Source organism: Impatiens glandulifera, chromosome 6 (assembly GCF_907164915.1).
Source record: "Impatiens glandulifera chromosome 6, dImpGla2.1, whole genome shotgun sequence".
NCBI classification, from domain to species: domain Eukaryota; kingdom Viridiplantae; phylum Streptophyta; class Magnoliopsida; order Ericales; family Balsaminaceae; genus Impatiens; species Impatiens glandulifera.
The window spans coordinates 39,022,306-39,049,689 of record NC_061867.1 but is presented as its reverse complement, the minus strand read 5'-3'; the positions used below and the strand labels follow the sequence as shown (position 1 = coordinate 39,049,689).

The 27,384-nt window shown below is 30.6% G+C and overlaps 2 protein-coding genes across 2 annotated transcripts; one reads left to right on the top strand and one right to left on the bottom strand.

Moving 5' to 3' along the window:
* Positions 1–3,150: 3,150 nt before the first annotated feature.
* On the bottom strand, positions 3,151–3,826 carry LOC124941074. The gene is made up of 2 exons (XM_047481333.1): positions 3,700–3,826; positions 3,151–3,626 (listed from the first exon to the last, which is right to left on the bottom strand). The coding sequence occupies exons 1-2, from the start codon at positions 3,806–3,808 to the stop codon at positions 3,181–3,183; spliced, it is 555 nt and encodes a 184-aa protein (XP_047337289.1). The 5' UTR covers positions 3,809–3,826; the 3' UTR covers positions 3,151–3,180.
* Positions 3,827–9,486: 5,660 nt separating this feature from the next.
* LOC124941648 (NADH--cytochrome b5 reductase 1) lies at positions 9,487–12,706 on the top strand. Its single transcript, XM_047481991.1, has 9 exons — positions 9,487–9,705; positions 9,885–10,026; positions 10,119–10,209; positions 10,315–10,392; positions 11,066–11,146; positions 11,262–11,351; positions 11,826–11,891; positions 12,237–12,326; positions 12,480–12,706. Exons 1-9 carry the CDS (start codon positions 9,600–9,602, stop codon positions 12,570–12,572), a joined length of 837 nt encoding a protein of 278 aa, XP_047337947.1. The 5' UTR covers positions 9,487–9,599; the 3' UTR covers positions 12,573–12,706.
* Positions 12,707–27,384: the final 14,678 nt, after the last annotated feature.

Genomic DNA, 27,384 nt, shown 5'->3' with positions numbered 1-27,384 from the left:
TAATATCATAATTCTATAGCAAAGAAAGTTATGATATCATTTTTATTAATGCAATCTATGACGGGGCTTTGATTTCTGTTAAAGATTTAGCTGAGATCATGGTTATTTAGAAAAAGTGGTCAAATCAAAATCTCCATCCATTCCAGAAAAGGTCAATAAATCACTTGAAAGATTATCATGAAAATCTATAAACATCTAGTATGAATTCATAGGCAACATAAATACTTTAGAAAGAAATTTGATACCTAGTTTAAATTTTTTTAGGATCCCTATTTATTTCGGTATATTTGATACCCAATCAACTCGGTCTATTATAAAAGAGAACATGTTATTATAAAATTAAAGTAGCTTATAATGAGTTGATTTTTATATTTATGAGTTGATTTTTATATTTATGTTTTAGTTAGATTTTGTGCTTTTGCTTTTGTAATTGTTAAGTTAGCAATAAATGTATGACTTTTATAATGCCTCGCATCTCAATACGAGTGTAATTGTTTTATTAAGTTTGTTTTGGTCATTGTACGCTAACATTTTACCATAAGATAGGTGGTATAATCGTAGTATGTAGTATGATAATAGTAGTATTCTAAAGTTTCAGGTTCAATTATTTCGAAAGCTCCACTAGATTACATTTAATTAAAATGTGTAGTGACACATATGTTCAAATATATAGCATTACTTACTTAAAGATATTATACAAGTTTTTTAATTAAATTTAAATTTGATTTAAATTGACCGTACCTTCAAATTTTGTTATGTCGTCATTGATATGTGTTTAAAAAATCGAAGCTTATTCCGTCGACTTGATATGTGCTTGAAAAATCGAAGCTTATTTTGCCGAGTTAATATATTGGGTGCTTAAAGAAACCAATGTGATGCATTACGTTAGTATTATTATTAGTAGTTTCAATAATTGATATATAAGATTTAAAAAATATGTTTGAGTTATAATGACTTTGTGTTTAAAATTTAATTTGAATGTATTTTGTGATAGTGGAGAATGATTATGTTTATTTGTTTTATTTATATTTTGAATGTGTTATTTTATATTTTGTTAGAATAAATTAATTTATGACATTTAATATAATGATTTTACCGGGTTTTTTTTGATAATTTAGTTTAAATAATCAAAAATGGAGAAATTGTTAGGTTAAAGTCTTTTATTAATTTTAATGTATCAATAAGATTGAGTTGTGTTAAATTGATTATGTGTAGGTTTAAAGTGAAGAAAACCGAAATGTGAATCAAGTCCAATAGATGATCAAATTCGGTTTTTGGAGAAACGCGTCCGGTATTTTGTTCACTTCGGTTTTTGGAGAAGTGCGTCTGGCATTTGTTCACTTCGGTTTTTAGAGCAGCGTCAAGTATTTTGATCGGCTCGGTTTTTAGAGAAGAGCTTCCGGCTTTTTGTTCATGTTCGGTTTTTGGAGAAGCGCGTCCGATATTTTGATCGGTTCAGTTTTTGGAGAAGTGCTTCTAGCATTTTGTTCACTTCGGTTTTTGGAGAAGCGCTTCCAGCTTTGTGTTCATGTTTGGTTTTTGGAGAAGCGCTTCCGACTTTTCAATATCTTCGGTATTTTATAAAGCGCTTCCGGTTTATTTAACCTCTTCGGTTTTATATGAAGCGCTTCTGGTATTTAACCTCTTCGGTTTTATATGAAGCGCTTCCGGTATTTAACCTCTTCAGTTTTATATGAAGCACTTCCGGTATTTAACCTCTTCAGTTTTATATGAAGCGCTTCCGGTATCTAACATTTTCAATTTTATATGAAACGCTTCTAGTATTTAACCTCTTCGGTTTTATGTGAAGCGCTTCCGGTATTTTACCTCTTCGGTTTTATATGAAGCACTTCTAGTTTTTCCAGAACTTCGGTTTTATGAAGCATTTCCGGTATTTGATCAAACTCGGTATTTGATTAAGTTCGGTTTTATGAAGCACTTCCAGTTCTTGATCAAATTCGGTATTTGATCAAGCATCCGAAATCTCTCTCCAGCGCATCATCCTTATCTGTTATTGGCAGTCTGACACAACAGTTGAGTTAAACCTATAGAAGACTACCACATGACAAACTAATTCAGAATTCATGTGTTGTACGTTCCTTGTACACCACGATCTCTTAAAGAATATTCGGCGCACTACCATCATACAGTACACTCACGATCAAACGCATATTCTCTGATGTACTACCCTGACACACATCCAACCAAAATAGGACACGTATCAGCTGAAGCAAATCTGTCATTTGTCAATTGCCTATTTAAGGAGAAGTTGGAGGACAATTTATTTCTCTCGCACACACCTACTACTTTCACGAGTCTTAAACATTTTGTCTGAATTTTCTATCAAGTGCTCAAGCTCTCAAGTTCTAAAAGTCTACAAGTTTACTAGATCATTAAGTTGCATTACATTCACTAATATTTCTATGTGATATTCAGTAGTGTAAGTTAAATAGAGGTTGTTCTGTTTAACAGAGTGTGTTGTGCTAGGAGTTCAGAAGGAGGTAGTGTTTAAGTCATGTGTGTCTGACCGGGTTTGTATAAGTGTTGTGTTCAAACCAAATCTTCTAGTGAATATCCTTCTCAATGTTGAGAAGAAGGGGTGACGTAGGAGAGTTTGCTCCGAACATCCTTAAACAAACTTTGTGTCTTGTGTTATTTACATTCCGAATCTTCCAACCCATCTGCCGCTTCAAGTCTAAACAAACAGTTCTGCACTTGATTTCGTTCAAGAGTTTGTGAAGACTTGTGAAGAATAGTAACAAATATTAACTTCTAACAAAGATAATATCGAAGTGTAAGTCGACGCCGTTAACAATACTTGGTCAACCTCCTGTTATTGTTAACTCTTTTCCTAACATATTTAGGGTGTGTTTGATAAAACTAAAAATTAAGATCTGAATACTGAAGACTGAAATTTAAGTACTGAATGACTTAAATATTTAAAAATAACAACTTAAATTATCAAATAGGAACATCTTAAATTTAAGTACTTAATATATAAGTTGATTTGATAATATTTAAAATTAATATCTGAACCAAGTACATTAATACTATTATACCCTTATATATTGTTTATATTTATTAATAAATTTAATATATTCAAATTAGATAATTAGATAAATGTAATTTATATTAAATATTAAATAAAAAACAAAATATTAATATTTCTTTCAAATTCACTCACATATTAGACAATTGATTTGCAATTTGTTCACGTAAATTAATCATAAAAGTTTGATCTGCCGGTCTCGAAGACTCCATCATTGTAGTCCATCGTTGTTGATTATTTTGAGTCATATTATCAACTTCATATTGTTCGAAAAATGAGTCGGTCCTGTATCTCTTTCTAATAAAATTATGCAACGCTGCGCAAGCAATAACAATATTTCTTTGGGTTTGAAAACTGTATGGCGCCATCTTATCCAATATTGGAAATCGAGCTTTCAATACACCAAATGTACGTTCAATGACATTTCTTAATTTTGCATGTGCTTGATTAAATAATTCTTCGTTCGTTCGAGCTCGACCACCTCGTTGAAAATCAGCGAGCCAATAACGCACATTTCGATAGGGGGACATAAATCCTCGAGTATGAGTATATGCAGCATCACATAAATAATATTCATCTACAGTTTAAAATAAACATATATAAAGTTATTAATATAAATAAATAATTTTAAAATATAGAATAATAATTACCTGGTGCTGGAAAGGGAAAGTTTGACAATGGATTACGCATCGTCTCAGTTAACACCTTAGAATCATGTGCCACTCCTTCCCATCCCGCCCAAATAAATGTAAATATCATATCGAAATCACAAATAGCTAATACATTTTGATATCATATCGAAATCACAAATAGTTTTTATGTATTTTATTTAAATATAATATAAAATATATTAGGTAAGAATAATAAAATATTTAAAAATGACTAGTAAATAATTAGAAAAATGTACTATTCGGTACTATTATTCTTTGAAATTTCGTAACAATATATCGTCATAAACTCGTCACAAGTATTTACCAATTAAACTTTAGATGAAAAAAATGCATAAAAATGTAATCGAAAATACTGTAAACAACTATATTGGAAAATTCGGCGCAAAATTTTTTTGACTAAATTCTTATATGTCGGAGTATTAACTACACATATTTGCGAAAACATTACTTAGATGAAAAAAATGTAGTAAATTATATATTTTTCAGAATTTAAATTTCGTCTTAAATACATTGTCTATTGTTTATTGTCGTGTAGTGGTGTGTAGTTGTGGGAATCTAATTTTTAAAATGAAAATTAAGACTTAATTATTTATAATTTTATTAATTATTATTTATTTATAATATATTAATATATATATATATATTTTTTTTTATAATTATTATTTTGGTATATAATGATATATTGAAATTTTGAAAATTTTATATCATTATCATAAAGATAATTTCGGTATCAATAACATATCATACACATTTTTCGATATACCGAAGAAATCAATATTTTATATTTTGCGATATAATATTTCGATATACCAAAACAATCGGTAATATTTCCACGAATCAAATAGTCGTAAAATTTTCATAAAGAGAATAGTGACTTTTCACGCCTATACGGAAATAGGAGTGTTTATCGATTCGATTTTGAGTTATTCGAGTTACTCATTTCGGGTTCTTTGAATTTTTTATGTTTTTAAGAAAATTTGAAAAACAAACCGAATATTAAAATTCAAATTATTACAATAATTGCACTTGCTCTTTTTTTATCTTCACTTAATCTTATAAATTTGGAAGGCTTTAATATAGAATAAAATATACAATATATAATAAAAATAAATAATAATAAATGAATTCGGCTTTTGATTTGGTTTCGAGTTAAAATCCCTTAAAAATTAAATTAAAATCTGTATTTGAATTCGAATTGGTTTAAAATTCGATCAAAAACTAAAAATAAAATTCGATTTCGAGTTATTTGAATTATGTGAATTCAAATCCTATCTAGACCAAATATTTAACCTTGCTCCAAGAAAATGATTTTTTTTTTATCAAATCGGTTATAAGGGGTTACTCACTATTCTTGTAATCCTATTTGAAGGCACGCAATGTTGCACATGTGAGATAATTAGGTTTAAATATTGGGATGATTTACAACCCATTACAAAAAAAAAATACTATACAAGACTTACACCAAATTTCTTTTAATATTAAATTCATCCCATATAAACATAGTACTCTCTTTTTAATATCAAAATATTATTATCCGAACCCCGATCGAATACCTTCATGTTTTTTTTATCCACAATTCTGAACTCTATTTCAAATATTCAAACCCAAGTACTAGATATAGGACAAACATATATCCATTATTTGACTATATGGTATTCTTCACAAACACATTTTAGTATAGACATGCTTGCATTGTTCTTGATTATTAAATCATCTTAGTTGGATCTCTCATGGTGTTTTTAATTACTAAGTCATATTTTCATTCTTATTAAATTATTTTTTAAGTTGTCCTGATGCTTCATGCCATATGATCGGGTATTATTCTTGTCAACCATGGAATGTTAAATGTAAAATGACATAATGTAGTTATAACCTTTTTGTGTTTATGTTTTCAATAAGTTACAAAGTATAGGTAAGTTTCTTCTTATTGACAAACTTACAAATATAATAATCATTGAAAATGATTTAAGATAAATGAACTTATGAATATAATAAACATTGAGAGTTATTAAAAATAAATGATTAATTCATTTTATATTAATAATGATCAACTATTTTATATTGATTAATTATTTAAAATTAATTATTAATATTTATTTACATATAAAAGACATAGAAATTCAACCGAACCTCTATCACACACTACGAATGTTATTATTATAAAGTTAATAGATTGAGATTTAATTAAAGTGATAAAAGTATTATCTCGTAGACTAAATGTCTCAAGTTCAACTTCTTAATAAGAACCATTTGATTAAATAAAGGTTACAGTGAATCTTGTTAGTCACCTGTAATTAAATTCATGTAAAAAAACTGTAAGATAGTAAATTATTTTTATTTAAATAATAATAATAATAATAATAATAAAATAATATTAATAATTATTTAAAATAATTGATTATTATCTTTAATGAAGTAAAATGGTTATTGAAAAATAACAATCTAATTTTTGTTTATTTATACAGTGTTTCTGTAAGTTTAACATTTGTTAACATTGTTGGTCAATTGTTATGGCAAAACAACGGGCGCATCACTGCCGCGGTTTATAAATAGTATATACATATATTACTTAAATAATACAAAACATATATATAAGTTAAAATATATAAAAGGACAATATTTGAAAAACATATATAACTATTTGAAAATAATATATATAATTTAAAAATGTTATTCGACTTACAAGTGTTTTGTATTTAATACTTGCATATGTTAGAGAAAATAATTAATGATATTTGTAATATTTTATTTGATAATTTGAATTGTTTAATGAAATAATTAAATTGGTGATAGGTTAATGATTTAACTAACAAGTGATTTTTTTTTAGTTTTATCTGGTTTTTTTCTTAAAAATTATTGTTAGATAAAAATTAAGAAAAAATTGATTTTTAAAATTTCATGACTAATTTAGTCTTGAGTTAAGAAGGTATGATGAATGTAAGAGAATTGTGGATTAGAGCTGCAAATGAGTCAAGTTGCTCGTGAGCCACTCACAAGCTATTCAGTCAAAGCTCGGTTTGTGTTTGACTTTGACCGAGTTCGAGCCGGCTCGTTTAATATTCGAGTCGAGTTCGAGCTCATATAATGCTTACTCGATGATTTGTCGATCTTTTTCGAGTCTCATAATATATAATATATTTTTTTATTTAATATTAAAACTCAAAATTCAACTAATATTTTTTCTTCCCTCTCTTTCTTTTCAAAGCCTATATGGAAGCCACAATTCCTAAAGTAAAACCACAATTTCTAACATGTCTACGTGACTTTTCATCTAACTTAATCTTTTTCATCTGATCTAATTTAATCTAATATACGTGTCTCTTCTTCAATTCTTTCATTCTTTTTTCATTTCTTTTCATTCTTCACCAATTCTTTCACTCACTCTTCACTATTTTCTCTACTCTTCATCTTTTCTTCATTCATTCTACATCATTTTAGCTCTTTATCTCTTCTTCTTTAGTCTTCATGATTTCTTGAACTCTTCATTTATTCATTTTCTTCTTTTTCAATCTTCACATCGATCTCATTCATTCACAAGAGGCTTATATGTAATTAAAATTTATTTTCACTTTACAATAATTATTATTTATAGATAACTTTGATTTCTTTTTATTTTAAGGAAATTCAGCAACAATAAAAGGAAAAAACTATTTTATTGGTTAACTCATTGGTAAGATAAGTCTTATTCATTCTTTTTTCATGTATTAAGAGAAATTATGCTTATATATCTTTTTTTTATGAGAAATGAATCCTTCTAGTATTCTATATATAGGGTTGGATGAATATATAGAATAACACTGATTAATGATAAAAAGATAAAAAAAATAAAAAGTTTATTAAATTATATATAATAAAAGTATATTATATATAATATTAAAAGAGATAATAAAAAAGGGTTAATATATTATATATAATAAAAATAAATATTAATATATAATAATTAGTTTATTATGGAAATAAATACAAATAATTAATATATTATTTATAATAAAGGTATATTATGTATAATATTGAAAGAGATAAAAAGGTTAATATATTATATATAATAAAAATAAATATTATAAATATAATAATAAGTATATTATAATATATATATATATATATATATATATAATATTATGAATAAAAATGGTTAATATATTATATATAATAAATGTTTATAATATATAATATTGAAAGAGATAAAAAAATGTTAATATATTTTATATAATAAAAATATATTATATATAATATTTAAAAAGATAAAAAAAAGTTAATATATTTATTATATATATTTTAGAGAAAAAATTAATTTGTAAGATTAATAATATATATTATAATATATAAGAAAGAATTAATAGAATTCTTGTTATAAGTTAGAATATTATTATAATGTTAGATTTTTGTTATAATTACACCTAAATAATTTAAATATATATAATAATATTTAATAGAAAATATATCGAGTTAATAAATGGAAAACACAGTTAGTTAATTAGTTTATATCTAGATCAATTAATTTTTTTTATATTTTTTTTAATATTTATTTTTTATATTAATTATTTTTAAGATTAAATATTTTATATTATTGAATGCAGGTAGTTGTATGTGTGCTATGATAGAAGAACATTAGCTAAAAAAGATTAATATATTAAATGTTCAAATAATTTATATAGTTTTGTACTTTGAGTTTTGAATTTTATGTTTTAAAATTTTGATTAGTAGTGGTGATTTAATGTTTTAAATTATCACATTTTGGAATTTTGAATAGTTATGATTGTTTCATATTTTAATTTTGAAATATCATGTTTTAAATGTTTAATATGTATGAAATTTTGATATTTTAATTTTGTAAATAAATTTGGTTTGAGTTAGAGCTTAAATTTGAAAATTTAATTTTTGTTCAACTTTTCGAGTCGAGAGGAGTTTATATGTAAATAATAGAGTCGAGTTCGAGCTCAAATTTATAAATGCATTCGAGTTCGAGTCGAGCTAATAAATACTAAATCGAGTCGAGCTCAAGCTAGTTTGAGCTCGGCTCGGGAAGAGCGGACGAAAAGAGGAGGTCTTTGTTCTATCTACTTCTTTGGACTCATTTGCAGCCCTATTGCGGATTAGAGAGAGAAATGATCAATTAGATTGCTGATAAGATGCTTGGGTTATTGGGATAAACTCCCAATAACCAAACATCAAACACTTTAAGTTTTTATGTATTGTTTGACTAAAACATTAATAATTCGAGACGAGCTTAGAGGTAAATAGTCGAGTCGAGTTCGAGCTCACATTTATAAACGCATTCGAGTTCGAGTCGAACTAATAAATACTAAATCAAGTCGAGCTCGAGCTCAAGCTAGTTTGAGCTCGGCTCGACTCATTTGCAGTGCGGATTAAAGAAAGATTAAAGAAAGAAAGGATCGATTAAATTATTGATAAGATGTTTGGGTTATTGGGACTTATGAAACACTTTAAGTTTTTATGTAATGGTTGACTAAAACATTAATTTATTTGGGTGGCATATTTAATATTATAAATGATAAAGTAAAAATATTGAACAAATTAATAAATAATATAGTGAGAGAAATAATTAATAATTGTACCGTATATTTATTTACTTTAATTTAATAAAATAAAATAAACCTTTTTTTAAAAACACAAAAATTTAGATTAACACAATAAATTAGGACAAAAGTGCACGTTTCACACCATATTCAAGTCCAACCAACAACCGCAGTTGGGTTTTGTTAGGTTGGGTTAGGTAAGAGCTGTGTTTTAAATAAATATCGCCTATATTCTCATCAAATTAGTGGTCACTGGGGACTCCATTTTCCCTTTCATCTTCGTTTCGACAGATCCTAGGCTAAACACCATTGCAAAAAAGTACCTGAATTTGCAATAATCCTATGGATCTGTTGGCTGATACCCAAACCCAGATCCTGGGTCTTGCCGTTGCCCTTGTTGCCGTTGTGGTTGCAGCCGTTTTCCTGTTTTCTAGCAAGAAACGCAAAGGTATGAAATTTATATGCATGCATTACTTTTATATACACGGGTTTGATTGTTTGATCCCATTTCAATTGCTTTACATTGGAGAGAAGGAGACGGATAGAGTGTGTGTGTGTGGTCTGGATCGAGTGAATCCTCTTCAAATGCTTTCTTTTTCAACTGAGTTTCTTCGATTTTCTATATAGGCTGTATAGATCCTGAAAAATTCAACCAGTTCAAGCTAGTAAAGAAGACACAGATCAGCCATAATGTGGCTAAGTTCAGATTTGAACTTCCAACACCCACTTCTGTTCTGGGTCTTCCCATTGGACAGCATATCAGCTGCAAGTGAGTAGTACTGAACATATCTTAATGTTGTATATGTATAAAAACATTGAATTAATCGATCTGATTGGATTTATTGTCCAATTTTTGTTCAGGGGTAAGGATAGTGTAGGTGAAGATGTCATCAAACCATATACACCAACTACTTTGGATTCTGATGTTGGACATTTTGAATTAGTTATTAAGGCATGTTGATAATACTTCTTATAAGAAGAACTGTCTTCTTTCATTTTGTTTACATTTCAGATCTTCGACTTGCATGGCTAACAATTTGAATTTGATATTTTCTAGATGTATCCACAAGGAAGAATGTCACACCACTTCAGAGAGATGAGTGAGGGTGATTATCTTTCTGTCAAGGGGCCTAAGGTTTGTTTTGTTTTGTTTTCTCTTTTTATATATGATGTATTAAACTTACTTTTAATATCCTCATTTAGAAAACACCCTTTCTATGAAATCAAATTTGCAAATAAATGTGTTTCTAATTAGGATCTATGCTTCTTGAGCAATCTGGAATACTCACCTGATGGTTACTGTTAGAATGTGAAGTATATTACTTGCCTTTTTCTGCTAAGACATCTTCCTTTTCATCCACAATTGTGTCTTGTTTTTAAATTTCTTAATTTTTATTCCTGGCTCAGAGCATAGAGTAGGCACACTAGGTGAAGATAACTTGCCAAGCCACTTAGGTTAGCGATATTAGAACAATATGTCTACGAACAGTCCAGTGCAGCTCCAATCCAATGGTTGACCGAATTCAGAAAGAAAAAAGGCCAATTTTAGTGTAAACATTGAATTTATCGTGGCTTGAAGGTTGAGTTGTTCAATGAAAATATTCATGTCATTTGTTCAAAGGCTCCAATCCAATGGTTGACCGAATTCAAAAAGAATAAAAGGCCAATTGTAGTGTAAACATTCAATTTAACGTGGCTTGATGGTTGAGTTGTTCAATACAAATATTCATGTCATTTGTTCAAAGACTTGGTATAGACGTTGTTGCTCATATCAGTTAATTAATTCGTTTTTTTTTTCGTTGGATCAGGGACGTTTCAAATATCAAGTTGGTCAAGTTAGAGCGTTTGGGATGGTTGCGGGAGGATCTGGCATCACCCCTATGTTCCAGGTAACTACTATCAATTTATTTATTTTTTGTAGTTCCATAAACTATCTGAAATCCACATGTTTGGAGATGTATCCTTTCGCTATCTTTTGTAATGTTTGTTCTGTTTTGTGTCTAGGTTGCTAGAGCCATACTTGAGAATCCAAAAGACAGGACAAAAGTTCATCTTGTTTATGCTAACGTCACATTTGAAGATATTCTCCTGAAGGTAATGAACTTCTAGTGTCCATTATGCTAAATATGATTTTCTTAAAAGTATAGAAAATCTAGCCTGATCTTTATTATGCTGTTTATGGCTTGATTATAGAAAATCTAGCTTGACCTTTATTATGCTGTTTATGGCTTGATTTCAATTTCTTGGTCTGTTTTGTGTAGGACAATGAATTCATGATTATAGACTTATGTTTGAATAAAAAAAATTCACTATATGGGTTCTAACTTGTTAAAATACTTGTAAAGTTGATGGAAGTTATTACATTGTTTCCTAAGACTCAGGCACAATTTTACAAAAATGGCAATGAGAAAATCGAAAGTAAGAAAATCGAGTTGCTATTTGTGGATGATCGCCTTTATTAATGCAACAAGTAATTGTTATGTGTTGTGCATATCAATTTTAGACAGTCAATGCTGAAATTTTGTTCCAAATTTTAGCGAGTTTCTGTTTTTATTTTTGTATTTTCAGGAAGAGCTGGATAGCTTGGCAGAGAACTATCCTGATCGCTTCAAAGTTTTTTATGTACTGAATCAGGTCAGTTATCTCTCTAAATAGTCTCCCGGTTATGTGATTCAAGGATATAGACTTTGACATAAAGATTCCTAAGGTAGAAAGCTCAATTAACTAGGAATTTCATGCTTCACAAAGATTTAGTCTTGCCACAGGTGATGCCCTTTTTAGATTCAACAACACTTTTCATACCGAATATGGATCTAGTACAAAAGTGGTCTGAAATGAAGTCACTATATGATCCCAACCCTTCTATTGTTTGTAATAAAAATATATTGACACTCTATATACATGTTTACTTTCTCAGCTCAACCATTGACAAAGAATTTGATTTTCCTTGAAATAAATAGCCTTTGATTTTCTCTGCAGCCTCCTACTGAAGCATGGAATGGTGGTGTGGGTTTTGTGTCAAAGGAAATGATTCAAGCCCACTGCCCTGCACCAGCATCTGATATTCAGGTAAGGATCATATTATTGATCTCACAATTTAGTATTAAGCAGTTTTCATTATGATTTCTTCAGCAGCGTGTATTTATTCATATGCCAAACCCCAATGGTGGGTTTTGTTATTTGTTATCAACTTCTTATGATTCATTCTGATCTCGTGTGCAGTTCCTGAGGTGTGGCCCTCCTCCGATGAACAAAGCAATGGCGGCTCACTTGGAAGCTCTTGGTTATACACCAGAGATGCAATTTCAGTTTTGAATCAGGCTTAACATGTATGTTGTTGCCCAACTACATTTTCGTGTTTAGACATCAGGACTCTTAAATCAACTTTGATGAACTAGAACTCTTTTCTTTCATTTACTTCAATAAAAGTTGATTTGTTGTTGTTGTCATTGGAAAGCTACCTGTTGAAAAACGAGAGAAAAGAACACCAATTCAATGAAAAGAAAACTCAATTTTCAAAACTAAAAAACTATAACATCAGTGAATTAATTCTAGCCAAGGATCAATAGATTTAAAATTGGTGTTGGCTAAAATTTAATTTAATAAATTATATATATAATAATGTTTAAATAAATTTAGCTCAACAAATTTTACACCATAAAATTCATCAATATTTATATCACATCTTTAGCTAAATCTCGTTCAATATAGAGTGTTAAACAGTCGGTAAAAAAATCATCATTCATTTTATTACGAAGTTTCGTTTTCACCTCCTTCATTGTTGAAAATGTTCGTTCAGTAGTAGAGGTAAAAACATATAATGTTAAAACAAAATAAATCAATTTAGTCAACCTAACATAAATTTTTGATCGCCTACTCTCGGTTAATTGTTGACACAACTCAACACCTTCAAATTTTACGTCACATCAAAATTATAATGTACCAATTCATATTTCAATACAATAATGTCTTGATTTGTAAAATATTCAGAGTAAAATTTCGTTGCAAATTTACAAATATTATCATTATTAAATGAGTCTAATGTTTTTTTTTTTTTTAAAATGTATTAAGAGATGATTTTTGATTGTAGAGATAGGGGGAGAACTTTTATTAGTTTGGTAATCTCTTTTTTTTTTTATTAGTTAAGATATTATATTTTTTATTTTTTTTTATTTATTTTTTATAGCAGATTGATATTCTATTTTCTTAAATACATATACATAATTTTCAAAATTAAATATTTTATCGAAAAATTGAATTTAAAATTAAAAAAACATTTATAAAAGTTATATTACAATAATAAAAAAGTAGATGAAAAAAATTTAATAACTTAACATGATAAATTTTAAAAATTCTATTTTATCGTATATATATATATATATATATATATATATATAAAATCAGTTATAAATATTATATATAATTAAACTAACTATTATAAATAAAAAAATGAGAATAAAAAAAAAGAATGTGATTCTATTCTTCGGGAATTAAAAATATAAACACGAGTATTTTTATGAAATAATTAAAAAATAGAAAATTAGTAAAATAAAATATAAGCTATTTGTTTCTTTTTTTTAACAACTTATGAAAAAATCAATAGAATAGTAAAAAAAAGAATTAAGGTATATATACCTATATATTTGAAAAAGTTATATATTTTAAATTTAATTAAATTTTATTTTATATATAATATATTATATATTTTTTTCAATGTTAAGATAAAATTATAAATTGAGGAGATTAAAATATAAGGTCAAGGTTAAGGTTTTTTATTTTTTTATTTTTTTATTTTATTTATTTTTATTTTTTTAAATTTAAATTTAAATTTAAATTTTATTTTTAATTTAATTTAATTTATTTTTTATTTAATTTAATTTATTTTTTAAAGATGGGCTTAAGCCTCTTCACCTCTACCCGAATTCGTCTCTGGTTATAATTATTATACTATTAAAAAAATAGCCTGAATTGGGCCTAAAAACAATGCTCATATCATTCTAAACTTGAATAAGATTAAAGGGAAATAAATTATTTCAATTAAACTTTAATCTTATTATGTGTTCATACAAGCATAAATCAAATAGAATTCTGACTAATTTAACAAAAACACAAATTTATTATGTTAGCATATCATTTGAATTGTCTAACAATTAGCTTCATTCTAATTCCGTTGCCACCTTTAATTTCATATTCAAATCAATCCTTTTGAAATTATATTTTCTCTTCATTTGAATCATTGCTCAACTTTGGAGTTAGGTAAAAGCACAATCCAAATCAAATTAAAAGAATATCTCAAATAAAAACAAATGTGGTCAAACAATCTTATTAAATTTGAAAGTTAATAACTAGATGCATAATTAGGAATTAAATCCTATAACATATATCAAGAACTAGATTTAATTTATTTATTTTATTGAAATCAAAATGTTTAGGCCTATTAGAAATCAAATAATAGTTAATATAATTTTAAAGAACTTTCAGTATTCACAAATCAATTTTAATCTCAACTTTTATATTCACTTTTTCCGCAATCAATTTGAAAAACTAATTTAAAAAAAAAAAAGTTGGAATTACATTTGATTACATATATTATTTAACAAGGATACATTTCTTCTTATAAGAATAAAAATTAAGTCCAATTAAACTGGTTTTATTAAAATAGAATTAAAATAGAATTAAAATAGAAAAGCTATGGACTTATATAGATGTCTAAATAAATTCATAGCTTTCTTACTTTAATAAATTAATTTAACTAGACTTATATAGACACCATATTTTTACACCAAAATATATTAAAATAAATATACCCGAAAGTAGGATGAACATACTTAAAGACTAACCCGGAAGATCTAAAACAAATAATTAATTTACAAACAGTCACTCTTTAGTTTAATTCGAGTCAATTAAAATGCAATTTTTTTTCCCAAATCTAACACTTTGCCGACTATTAGGCCGGAAAATAGTAAATTTTGAATAAAATATTGTTTTGTTACGTTTTTGTTTTTTTTTTTTATGAAAAACGCTTAGAAAAATTAAAAATTAAAAAAAATGTTTTTTCCTCTAAAGGACAGCTGGAGCTCCGCCATAAACGGCGCGCCAGACTAGATCTCCAAGCGCCATTAGTCGGCGCGACAGTCAAAATTGAGTCAACTTGGACGATTTAAGGACTGGTCAACCCGAGTCATGACCAGGGCAACACGCTCACCCGGTCAAAGAAGTGAAAAATGGGCGGGAATTTCAAACTTTGGCGTGCCATGTAACCCTTCTTCTACAAAACACCGATCACCGGTCTTCATTGCAACTTCTTTGGATTCTGGGAAACCATTAATGTGTTCTTCATTTGGTACTTGGGTAATGTTTGGGAAAATTTAGAAAACTTTAGCTTGCACCACCTTTTAAAAAAAAAAATCCCTTAGGTCTCAATACTTGACCAAATTTAGTAATTCCAATTGCATTAGAAATCTAAGAGGACCATCTACAATCCTTTTCAGCCCGATTTTCCAAATCAAGTTAGGATCTTTATGCCATTTCAAAACAAGGCAATGTTATGAACATCGAGTCCATTTCTCACCACCATTCACTTAAAACGTGATTATTGGAGCTGTAGTCCACTATTTTGAGCTCATGAGATATCAAAAGAAAGCTAAGAGATATCAAATTCGAATGACACCGGTCTCCTAGTGTTATTCGAAGTTTAAAGGATCGCGAGTTCCCACACAAGCCAAGGTATACACACCTTTACACCTTAGAAGCTAAATAGAGATAGTCGCAGATTCATTTAATCATAACTCAAGCTACACTCAACCAATTGGGGTCAATTAGATACGAATGGAAATGTTCAGATATTATATTTCTTTTGACACCAAGAAGGATACATGATTCGAACCAAAATTCACACTAAGTTGCCCGCAAGGTACTTTGGTCATTTCGGGGTCACTTGTGTTCATTTAGTGATTCATCGAGCTACAAGTCATCTCAATTAAAATGTTTAACACAAAAGTTGTAGCAAAGACTTATACCTTTCCAACGGTCCCAATATAAGCATCCAATTCAACCTTATAGATCACGAGAGCCCAAAGAAGATCATTGTCCAAAAGGTCAAGTTGAAGAAGACCAAAAAAAGACCAAATATTTTCATCAACTAATGACATGAACTGTGCTCTTCTATTCAAGAAACTTAAAACACAAATATTGTGGGCCTCGATTTGGACTTTACCCTAAAAATGACCCATTTGACCCTGAGTCGAGGCCCAATTCGTCATTTAAACAAAGCCCCTTTAATCTTAAAATTACAAATTCTCCCTCCCTTGCCAATATAAATTAGGAGGTTCTAAACCTGCTAACCAATCCCAAGATTCCGGAAAACCGCAAGAGAGAAGAAATAATCGCTCAAGAGTAACTACATTCGAGCTTGAAGAAACCGCTGCGCCAGGAAGAACCTTGCCGACAAAAAACTATTCCAACCGAATTAGAATCTGGTGTCTCAAGAGACTGTATCACTTACTGCCTTACACAGGAGAGAAGAGAGTGGCTAGAGGAAGAAAAAATTAAATATTAAAATAAAATGTCATATATATAATTTTTTTAGGATTTAGAGTTTAGAGTTTATGATTTAGGGTATATAATTTAAGATTTATTTCATATATATAATTTTTTATTTATCTAATTTATCAAAATGACATCGTTTTGATATCTGAAACAACAAGTAAGACAGTCTCTTTGGAGGACAGCACATCCTCACTCATTCCAGCCTTTCTTCTTGTCTTCTGTCTCCTCCTATACATAATCAACTCCTATACATAATCAAGGTAACTTCAAGAAGTTGTAAGACTTCTAAGCCACTCTATCTTGATTCTACCAATTTAAATCGATTATAAGTTTGATTATCTATTAGAGGTGCTTGGTTTAATTAAGAGAATATGAATATGAATATGATTATAGATGTATGGAATGAGAATATGTATGATTGATAAAAGTATACCGACTAGAAATATTAATCATTCCCATTCCGATTCCCATTGATAATGTTTGGATGAAAAATTATTATTATTATTTTGTCATTAAAATTAGTATTAATATCTCAATTTTATTTTTTATTATATTTTATTTAATAAAAAATAAAAAATATTATTATTTTTAATCATAATTATTTAAAATATATAAAAGATTTAAGTTTGTCATTATTTAATAAAATATAAATATTTAATATTTTATCATATTAATTATTTTTAAAAAAAAATTATTATAACAAAAAAAATTGAATGATTAATTTTTATTAATTATAAATAAAAAATATTATATATTAATAGTGGTATAAATAATTTTTGGTTAAATATAATATTTTATTTAATAATATATAACATAATATAATTTTTTTAATAACAATTTTATTTAAATATTTTATAATTAACTTTTCTAATATTTTTTAAATAATTGTTTTATATAAAATTGTTATTTTATTTTTAGTTTTTATATTTTAATTAATTTATTATAATTTTATTTTTCATATATAATATTTAAAATTAATTATATTATTATTAGTTATTGTAATTATAATTTTATTTATTAATTATATTTTAAATAATTCATTAATATTATTTAAATAATTGAAATCATTTCATTTAATAAATAAATTAAAAATGTAATTCATTCCTCATAATTTAGAGAGGAATAAATGATTTCGAAATATTCGGGAATCAAATCAATACGTGGGAATCAAAATTATTAACCAAACATCTCATTTTATTTTCTTTCCCATTCTCGAGTTTGAAAACCACGTACCAAGCATCATAATATTTTGATTCTACTCATTGTTTGGTGCATATTTACATGTGTTTAGTTGCTTGCTTGTGTTGATTTAGCACTTAGTTGTTAGTTTAGGTTAGTTTTGAGTTTGATTAAGCGCAAGATTTATCAAACTAAAAATTAAGAAATTAAAACAAAAATATTCTCGTCGGCACTGTTTGGAGATTCGTCTCAAGAATGGCTGCCTCATTGCGCAAACTAACGACTTAAGCTCTCTAACATGATCACCTAACTAAGTTAGCCTAAGTATAAGCAAAAATCAAGAGCTAACTGTTGTTTTTGGCACAATTAGAATCCCACATCGGAAGATGATGGGAGTGAAAGAAGTTTCTTAGTATATAAAAGAAACTATATTCACAATTAGCAGAAATCCCACGTCGGAAGATGATGGGAGTTTGAGAAGTTTCTTAGTGTATAAAAGAAACTCTCCCCTCTTTGGTTTATTGCACCCAAATTTGTATCTCTTCTTCCTTATTAATTGATAGCCTTAGTGCTCGGAGACGTAGGCAACATTTTGGCCGAACTCCGTTATCAAATTCTGTTAGTGTGTTCATTATTTTGTTTTCTTCTTTTGTGGTTCTGTTAGGGTTTTCCCCAACAAGTGGTATCAGAGCCGAAGGTTCGTCCTTGGCATGGTGGAGTCTTCAAAAGGGGCGTCAACTCCTTCGTCATTCTGGACGAGGACACCGATGTCGAATTTGAAGTTTGTGGTGGAGATCTTTGATGGAACTGGACATTTCGGCATGTGGCAAGGTGAGGTTCTAGATTGTCTTTTTCAGTAGGGTCTAGATGTTGCTATTGAGGTCGGAAAGCCAGATGGTATAGAAGAAAAAGAGTGGAGTATCATGAATCGGTTGGCGTGCGGAACAATTCGGTCGTGCCTGTCCAGAGAGCAGAAGTATGCTGTGAAGAATGAAACTTCTGCACAGAAACTGTGGCAAGCATTGGAGGACAAGTTTCTGAAGAAGAGTGGTCAGAATAAGCTCCTTATGAAGAAGCGACTGTTCCGGTTTGAATACCAATCAGGTACTACGATAAATGAGCATATAACTAAGTTTAATCAGTTAGTAGCGGATTTGTTAAACCTTGACGTTAGGTTTGAGGATGAAGATTTGGCTTTGATGTTGCTATCGTCCCTTCCTGATGAATTTGAACACTTAGAAACAACGTTACTTCATGGGAAGGGAAATGTTTCTCTTGATGCTGTAAGTTCTGCTTTATATAGTCATGAATTGAGAAAGCAGGATAAAAGGAAAAGTAAAGTAGATACAGCAGATGAAACATTGATGGTCAGGGGCCGTCAGCAGAGCAAATCAAAAGGGAAAGGAAGAAGATCTGAAAGTAGAGTTGCCAAAGATGAATGTGCTTTCTGTCGTGAGAAAGGACATTGGAAGATTAACTGCCCAAAGTTGAAGAAAAAAGAGAAAGATTCTGAAGATGCGAATGTTGCAGAAAACAAAGGTGATGCAGATTCAGAATACTCTTTATCGATGTCACACACAACATCACATCCTGATGCGTGGATATTGGACTCAGCCTGCACTTATCATATGACACCATTTCGAAAGGGGTTCTTTGATTTTAAGGAGCTAGATGGTGGAGTTGTTTACATGGGAGATGCTAATACATGTAAAATAAAGGGGATAGGTTCAATCAAGCTGAGGAATGATGACGGATCCACCAGAATTATTAGAGATGTTCGGTACATACCGAATATGAAAAAGAATCTCATTTCTTTGGGGGCATTGGAGTCGAAAGGCCTACATGTGAAATTGGAAAATGGAGTTCTTATGGTAATATCTGGAGCGCTAGTGATGTTGAAAGCTATCAGGAAGAGTAATAATTTGTATTATTATCAAGGTAGTACAGTTAATGGGATATCATGTGTATCAACTTCCGGGAGCAGTAAGGAGTTAGAGGCAACAAAGCTATGGCATATGCGATTGGGGCATGCTGGTGAGAAATCTATGCAAACTCTTGTCAAGCAAGGATTGTTGAAAGGTACAAAAGTTTGTAAGTTAGATTTCTGTGAACATTGTATTCTGGGAAAACAAAGACGAGTAAAATTTGGCATTGCTATGCATAATACCAAGGGTATTTTGGACTATGTGCACTCAGATGTCTGGGGACCTGCCAAGACTCCTTCTCTTGGAGGTAGACATTATTTTGTTACTTTTATTGATGATTTTTCCAGAAGAGTATGGGTGTTTACTATGAAGAATAAAGGTGAAGTGTTTGAGATTTTTCTTAAATGGAAAACTCAAGTTGAAGACGAGACAGGAAGAAAGATCAAAATTCTTCGGACTGATAACGGTGGAGAATACAAGAATGATCCATTCCAGAAGTTATGCCAAGAGTGTGGCATAGTTCGACACTTCACAGTTAGAAAAACACCACAGCAGAATGGAGTATCGGAACGTATGAACAGGACATTGGTGGAGAAAGTTCGATGTATGTTGTCTAATGCTGGGTTAGACAGGAAATTTTGGGCAGAAGCTGTGTCATACGCTCAACATTTGGTAAATCGCCTACCATCATCAGCACTTGTTGGCAAAAATCCATTAGAGGTATGGTCTGGAAAACCTGCAACTGATTATGATTGTTTGCATATTTTTGGTTCTATTTCATATTATCATGGAGTTGAATCAAATTTGGATCCACGAGGAAAGAAAGCTCTTTTTATGGGATTTACTACAGGAGTTAAAGAGTATCGCCTCTGGTGTTTGGATGCAAAGAAAACCATTATCAGAAGAGATGTTACTTTTGATGATTATTCAATGTTGAATAAGGTAACACCAGACAAGATTGATTGTACTCCGCAACAGGTGGAGTTTGAGCAGATAAAGATAAGCCCAACTAGAAGTGACTCTTCGACGACAGACGAAGAGTTAAATGAGGAAGAGGTTCTGACCCAAGAACCTTTAGAACAAAGTGAATCAATTGCTGTGAATAGGCCAAGACGAGTTATTCAAAAACCAGGTCGGTTTGTTGACATGGCGGCCTATGAACTTCTAGTCGTAGATGATGTTCCATCCACTTTTCCAGATGTCAGTCGAAGTACTGAAAATGGAAAAAGGAGAGGTGTTATGGAAGATGAGATGCAATCTATTCAGAAGAATGAGACATGCAAGTTGACGCATCTACGAAAAGGGAAGAAGGCTATTGGTGGTAAATGGATCTTTGCTAAGAAAGAAGGATTTCCTGAAAAATTTGATGTTCGCTACAAGGAAAAATTGGTAGTTAAAGACTACGCTCAGAAGGAAGGAGGTGATTATAATGAGGTACTTTCTCCTGTTGTTAAACACTCTTCCATTAGAATTTTGTTGGCCTTGGTAGCGCAGATGAATTTGGAGCTAGCTCAACCAGATGTGAAGACCGCAGACATACACGGTCATTTGAACGAGGAAATCTACATTTATCAACCAGATGGATTCAATGTTGCTGATAAAGAAAATTGGGTTTGTAAGTTGAATAGATCATTGTACAGGTTGAAGCAATCGTCGAGACAATGGTACAAACAACTTAACAAGTTTATGATGGAGCACAAGTACACAAGAAGCATATTCAGTTCATGTGTGTATTTGCGCAAATTGTAAGATGAGTCTTACATCTATCTACTCTTGTACGTTGATGATATGTTGATAGCATCAAAGAGCCAATATGAAGTTGACAAATTGAAGGCTCAATTGGGTAAAGAGTTCGAGATGAAAGACATGGGGAAAACCAAATCTAATTGTTTAGATTTGGTAAACATCTTCCGCGTTTGAGTCGGCGTTGAAGAGCGCCAATTGGAAGCACTGAAGGTTTATTTTTTAATATTGAAGATTAGTATTTGGATATTGTGCCAAGGTGGAGATTTGTTGTTTTTGGCACAATTAGAATCCCACATCGGAAGATGATGGGAGTGAAAGAAGTTTCTTAGTATATAAAAGAAACTATATTCACAATTAGCAGAAATCCCACAACGGAAGATGATGGGAGTTGGGGAAGTTTCTTAGTGTATAAAAGAAACTCTCCCCTCTTTGGTTTATTGCACCCAAATTTGTATCTCTTCTTCCTTATTAATTGATAGCCTTAGTGCTCGGAGACGTAGGCAACATTTTGGCCGAACTCCGTTATCAAATTCTGTTAGTGTGTTCATTATTTTGTTTTCTTCTTTTGTGGTTCTGTCAGGGTTTTCCCCAACACTAACATGACCCTTAGCCTTCTAATTATTTGTCATTGGAAGGACTCAGCCATGCAAACTGCAAATTCTGACGATGTTCATGCCGCGTCTCTTTTAGAGGGAGAAAGACTTTGTTTTGGAACAATGTGAGGCGATTCACAGACGACGATGAAGATGGAGCCAACACTGGCGATTCCAAATAAAAAAAAGTACGTAGAGATCTACTAAGATCGAATCTCGACCGACAACGGAATAAAACGAAGAATGAAAAAGTGTTAAAAAAAAAATAAAAAAAAATAAAAGTGTCGGGTTTGATCCAAAAATCACAAAGAAAATTTATTTATGCAAAATATTGTCGACCATCACAAAAATTTCAGGATAAATTTCGAAAAACTAACTTGGTAGTGTCATAATAGAAGTTCTTCTACTCTAAAAATTTAAAGGAAAATTACTAAGTTTTTTTAAAATTATTTTCCACATTTATATTTATATGCAAACATATCTCTCCTGAAATAAACTTTAAACTTTAATTTTTCATTTATCGTTTTTTCTTTTTGGGGAAGCGTTCTAAGCTCGCTAATATTTTACTCTTATTTATTTTGAAAATTTGTATGCATATACAAAATAATTTTAAAATTACACTGCAATTGAGTTTGTAACGGTTAAAGTTATTATAGAAGTTCATATATGACATTACGAAAAATAGCGCATTTTTTTAAAGGTGCTTCAAAAATTCTGATTTTTTTATGTTAATCAAATATACTTGTATGAACCTACTAAATAATGTTATAATTTTTGAATATGTAGAACTTAAGATATGAGCCATCATAGATAAAAAATTTCAAACATATCCTAAAAATAGTGATTTTTTTTATTATTGTAACAAATAATATTTTTGATTATCCTATATTTTTGAGATTTTTCAAAAATAATTTGGAGGCTCCAATACATGAAAAGTGGAACCAAACAAGTCTTAAGAAAAATTTGAAATGTTGAAATTTGAAACTTCAAGGCCAAAATTGAACATAAATGAAGTTTGATGGTCGATGGTCGATCTAGACGTAAACGAATAGTTTAAGGGCTGAATTAATTTCAATTTATCAAAACAAATATAAATTGAAAACTTTGAGGTCAAAATTAAACATGAATGAAATTCAGGATTCAATCTGGACTTGATCGGAAATTCGAGGGATGAAATATTTCATAATTATTAAAAAAATTTGAAATTGTTTAAGTTCAAAATTGAACGTTGAAAGAGTTCAGTGCTCTATTGAAGGACGCTGAAATTTTAGGGACTATAATAATTTTAGTTATTTAAAATAAGTTAGAATTTAAAAGAGTGAAGCCAAAATTGGCTCTAATTAAAATTGAAGGGTTTGAATAAATTCAGGGAAAAAGTCCAAGGATCGGGAATATTTAGAGAACTGAAAGTTCTTCTCCGCGAATTTCCTCCAATGTTCTCCGTGACCAGCTTTGCCTAATCAGGTAATATGGCCCTCTAAAAGCGAAGAAGTCACATGAACCCCTAAGTTTCATTTTCATTCAATTTTGACTTCAAAGTCTCAATTTCAAATTGTCGGTCCTAATTATGGGAGTCTCGGTCCCAGCACAAGATTTTTCGGTCGTGGGATCTAGGAGCCTCGGTCCCAAGTCTGACCTCTCGGTCTTAGGTGGGAATCCTCAGTCGGATTTCTCGGTCCTTTTTTAAGAACACCGGTCATTGGTCTGAGTCATAACTCAAGAACAACAGTTCTTGGTCTCAGTCTTAAGTCAATTTTCTCGATCATTGGTCTCGGTTAGGACTGAGGATTCTCAGTCCTACTTCTCGGTCATCGTTCCTATAGGACTTGGTCAAAGAGGACCGAGTGTTATTCATTTGGTATGAAGATTGTAAGTTTGTATCTTTTGATACAGATCATGAAAACATGATCGGTAAGTTGCTAACAACTCATATAGATGTAGGGATCATAATCCCTAATCCTAAACCGAATCAATCGAGCACTAGGACGATCGATTTCTCAACCCGATTTCTAGGGAAAAGTTTGGGAACTTTTGATTTAAGCCATCTCATGGCCTAATTCTTGTTCCAATAGTTTTCAAATGAGATTTATAGTCGAACACAATCAAAACAAGAACACCAATCAAGTTTTGTAACAACTTTTAAAACTGAAAATAAAACATTATTTTTTTAAAAAGTTCGATCAAACATGATCTGGATGTATGTAATATGATTTGAAATCTTTCATAACATGTTCACAAACATGTTAGGCAAATATTTGAATCAAAATTTAAGTTCAAAAGCTCAAGAACACGAAATTTAAAATTTCCAAATTTTCAAAACAAATTTGGGTTTTTTGAATGAGATTGAATTGATGAAATCTCTTTCGACAGAAAGCTTAGAAATCATATAGGGATTGATTTAACTATACAAAGCACGAAATTAAACCTTAAATAAGAACAACCCGATCGAACTTGGAAAAATCTAATTTTGAATCACAATTTGAATTAAAGTAGGTCTAGAAGCTTTCTAGTGATTGAAGTGTTGGGTTTTGCAACAACAAAACTATGGATCTTCTTAGAAATCAAACCTGTAACAAATCAGTTTTTAAATCGTCTATGACGAACAACAGATTTACCAAGAACTGAAATAGCACAAAGAAATAAACGTCAACACAATATACGTGGTTCAGTCAAAAATTGACCTACGTCCACAAGAGGGATAAGTTTCACTAAATCAAAGAAATGTCAATAGTAGAAACTTACATGCCCTGCTCTCAAATGAAATAAGTGATTACACTAGGAATGATTGGACTACTCCACAATCAAAAGATCCCCCAATCTTTCTCTCTAGATCAGCCAAAGAACAAGAAGAAGAAGGAAACCAGAAAACCCTAGATCTATAATTCACTCTCTCTCAACCTTACTCTGTTATGAGAAAAATACCCCAAAAAAGTATTTATATTCTAACCCGTTTTCATAAAAGAAAACCCTGACCCGTTTACCCGGAATTTAAAAACCCGCCCGCAATGGCAAGGAACACCTCAACAATTCTCCCCCTTCCGAGCCATGGGAGAATGTTGTTATAAACATTTATCATCGTGACGCTTCTTCCAGAACCATTCCAGCTTTGGCACAACATATCTCATGCTTGCCTCTTTGTCATCATATCTGACCCGTTCTCATTTGTATGCATTTTCTCCAAGTATAACTCCTTCTTCTCGATTACTTCACGGATCCAATGGTACCTTCTTTGGATGTGTTTTGAACGTGAATGAAAACTTGGATTCTTGCTCACATGTATAGCACTTTGTGAGTCACTAAACACCACAAACCTGTCTTGTACAATGCTTATTTCTTTCAACAATTCTTTCATCCATCTCATTTCCTTACAACATTCAGTAATGTCAATATATTCAGCTTCTGTAGTAGACAAAGCAACACATTTCTGTAGACGAGACTGCCATGATACAACTCCTCCTCCAAAGGTAAACAAATACCATGAAGTTGATCTCATAGTGTCAATATCACCACTCGTATCTGAATCAGAAAACCCTTTAATATGTGGCTTTCCAGTACCATAACACAAAGCGTATTTGGAGGTTCCTCGAAGATATCTCATTAGCCACTTAACCGCTTCCGAGTGTATCTTACCGGAATTTGAAAGGAAACCACTAAGTACTCCAACCACATGAGCTATATCTGGTATTGTACAGACCATTGCATACATCAGACTGCCTATTGCTGAAGCATATGGAACACTGCACATTTCTTGTCTTTCCTCTTCATCCTTGGGAGACATTGTCTTGTTTATTTTTAAGTGTGTAGCCAATGGACAAGCAACTGGCTTTGCCTTGTCCATACAGAATCGTTTTAGAATCTTCTCAATATCTCTCTCTTGAGATAACCATAGCCTTTTCTTCACCCGATCACGAATGACATGCATTCCAAGAATTTGTCTTACTTGACCCAAGTCTTTCATCTCAAAAGACTTAGCCAAATCCTTTTTCAACTTGGCAATCTTGAGCTTGTCTCTCCCAACAATTAACATGTCATCAACATATAGGAGAAGTATAATAAAATCATTAGAAGCAAACTTTTGCACAAAGACACAGTGATCTATAGACGTCTTCATGTACCCATGGATGGTCATGAACGACTCAAACTTAAGATACCACTGCCTTGGTGCTTGCTTCAAACCGTACAGACTTTTGACAAGTTTGCACACCTTGTTTTTCTCACATTTCTTATTATAACCTTCAGGTTGCTCCATATAAACATCTTCATCCAAATCACCATGGAGAAATGCAGTATTGATATCAAGCTGTTCAACCTCAAGATCCATACAAGCAGCTAGACTTAACACCACCCGGATAGAAGTCATCTTCACTACCGGTGAGAAAATCTTATCATAATCGATTCCATGCCTCTGGCCAAAACCTTTGACAACCAGCCTAGCCTTGTATCTTGTCTTGCTATCATCACCTTCTTGCTTGATCTTGTACACCCATTTATTTTGTAATACTTTTCTGTTCTCTGGTCTTTCAACTAGATCATATGTGCCATTTTTCAATAATGACTTCATCTCTTCATCCATGGTAGCTAGCCATTCTTTCTTATGAGCATCTTCAAGAGCCTCTTTATAGCATATAGGCTCCCCACAATCAGTTAGAAGGACATACTCTATAGCAGGGTACTTAGAACTTGATATTTTCTCCCTAGTAGACCTCTTAAGTACCTCTGTTTGTTGATTCTGTTGATTTCCATCTTTTTGTTGAACTTCAAAATCAGCCTCAACATTATCACCAAGATCAGTTTTAGTATCAGTATCATTTCCATGGCCTACAGTTTGACCCTGAGGAACATCATCATCACTATCTGAGTCTTAAGCTACATGTGGCCTTGTCTCCTCAACATCATGAGACAACTCAAGATCAGAAAGATCACGTATGTATGCATCAATTTTTCACCATCTTCAAAATTCTCAATAGTCTAATATTTAAGGAATACCACATCTCGGCTTCTCAAAACCTTTTTGTCAATTGGGTCATAACACTTGTATCCCCACTTTTCATCACCATACCCCAAAAATATGCATTGTCTGGTTTTTTCATCTAGCTTAGACCTCTCATCTTTTGAAACATGCACAAAAGCTCTACA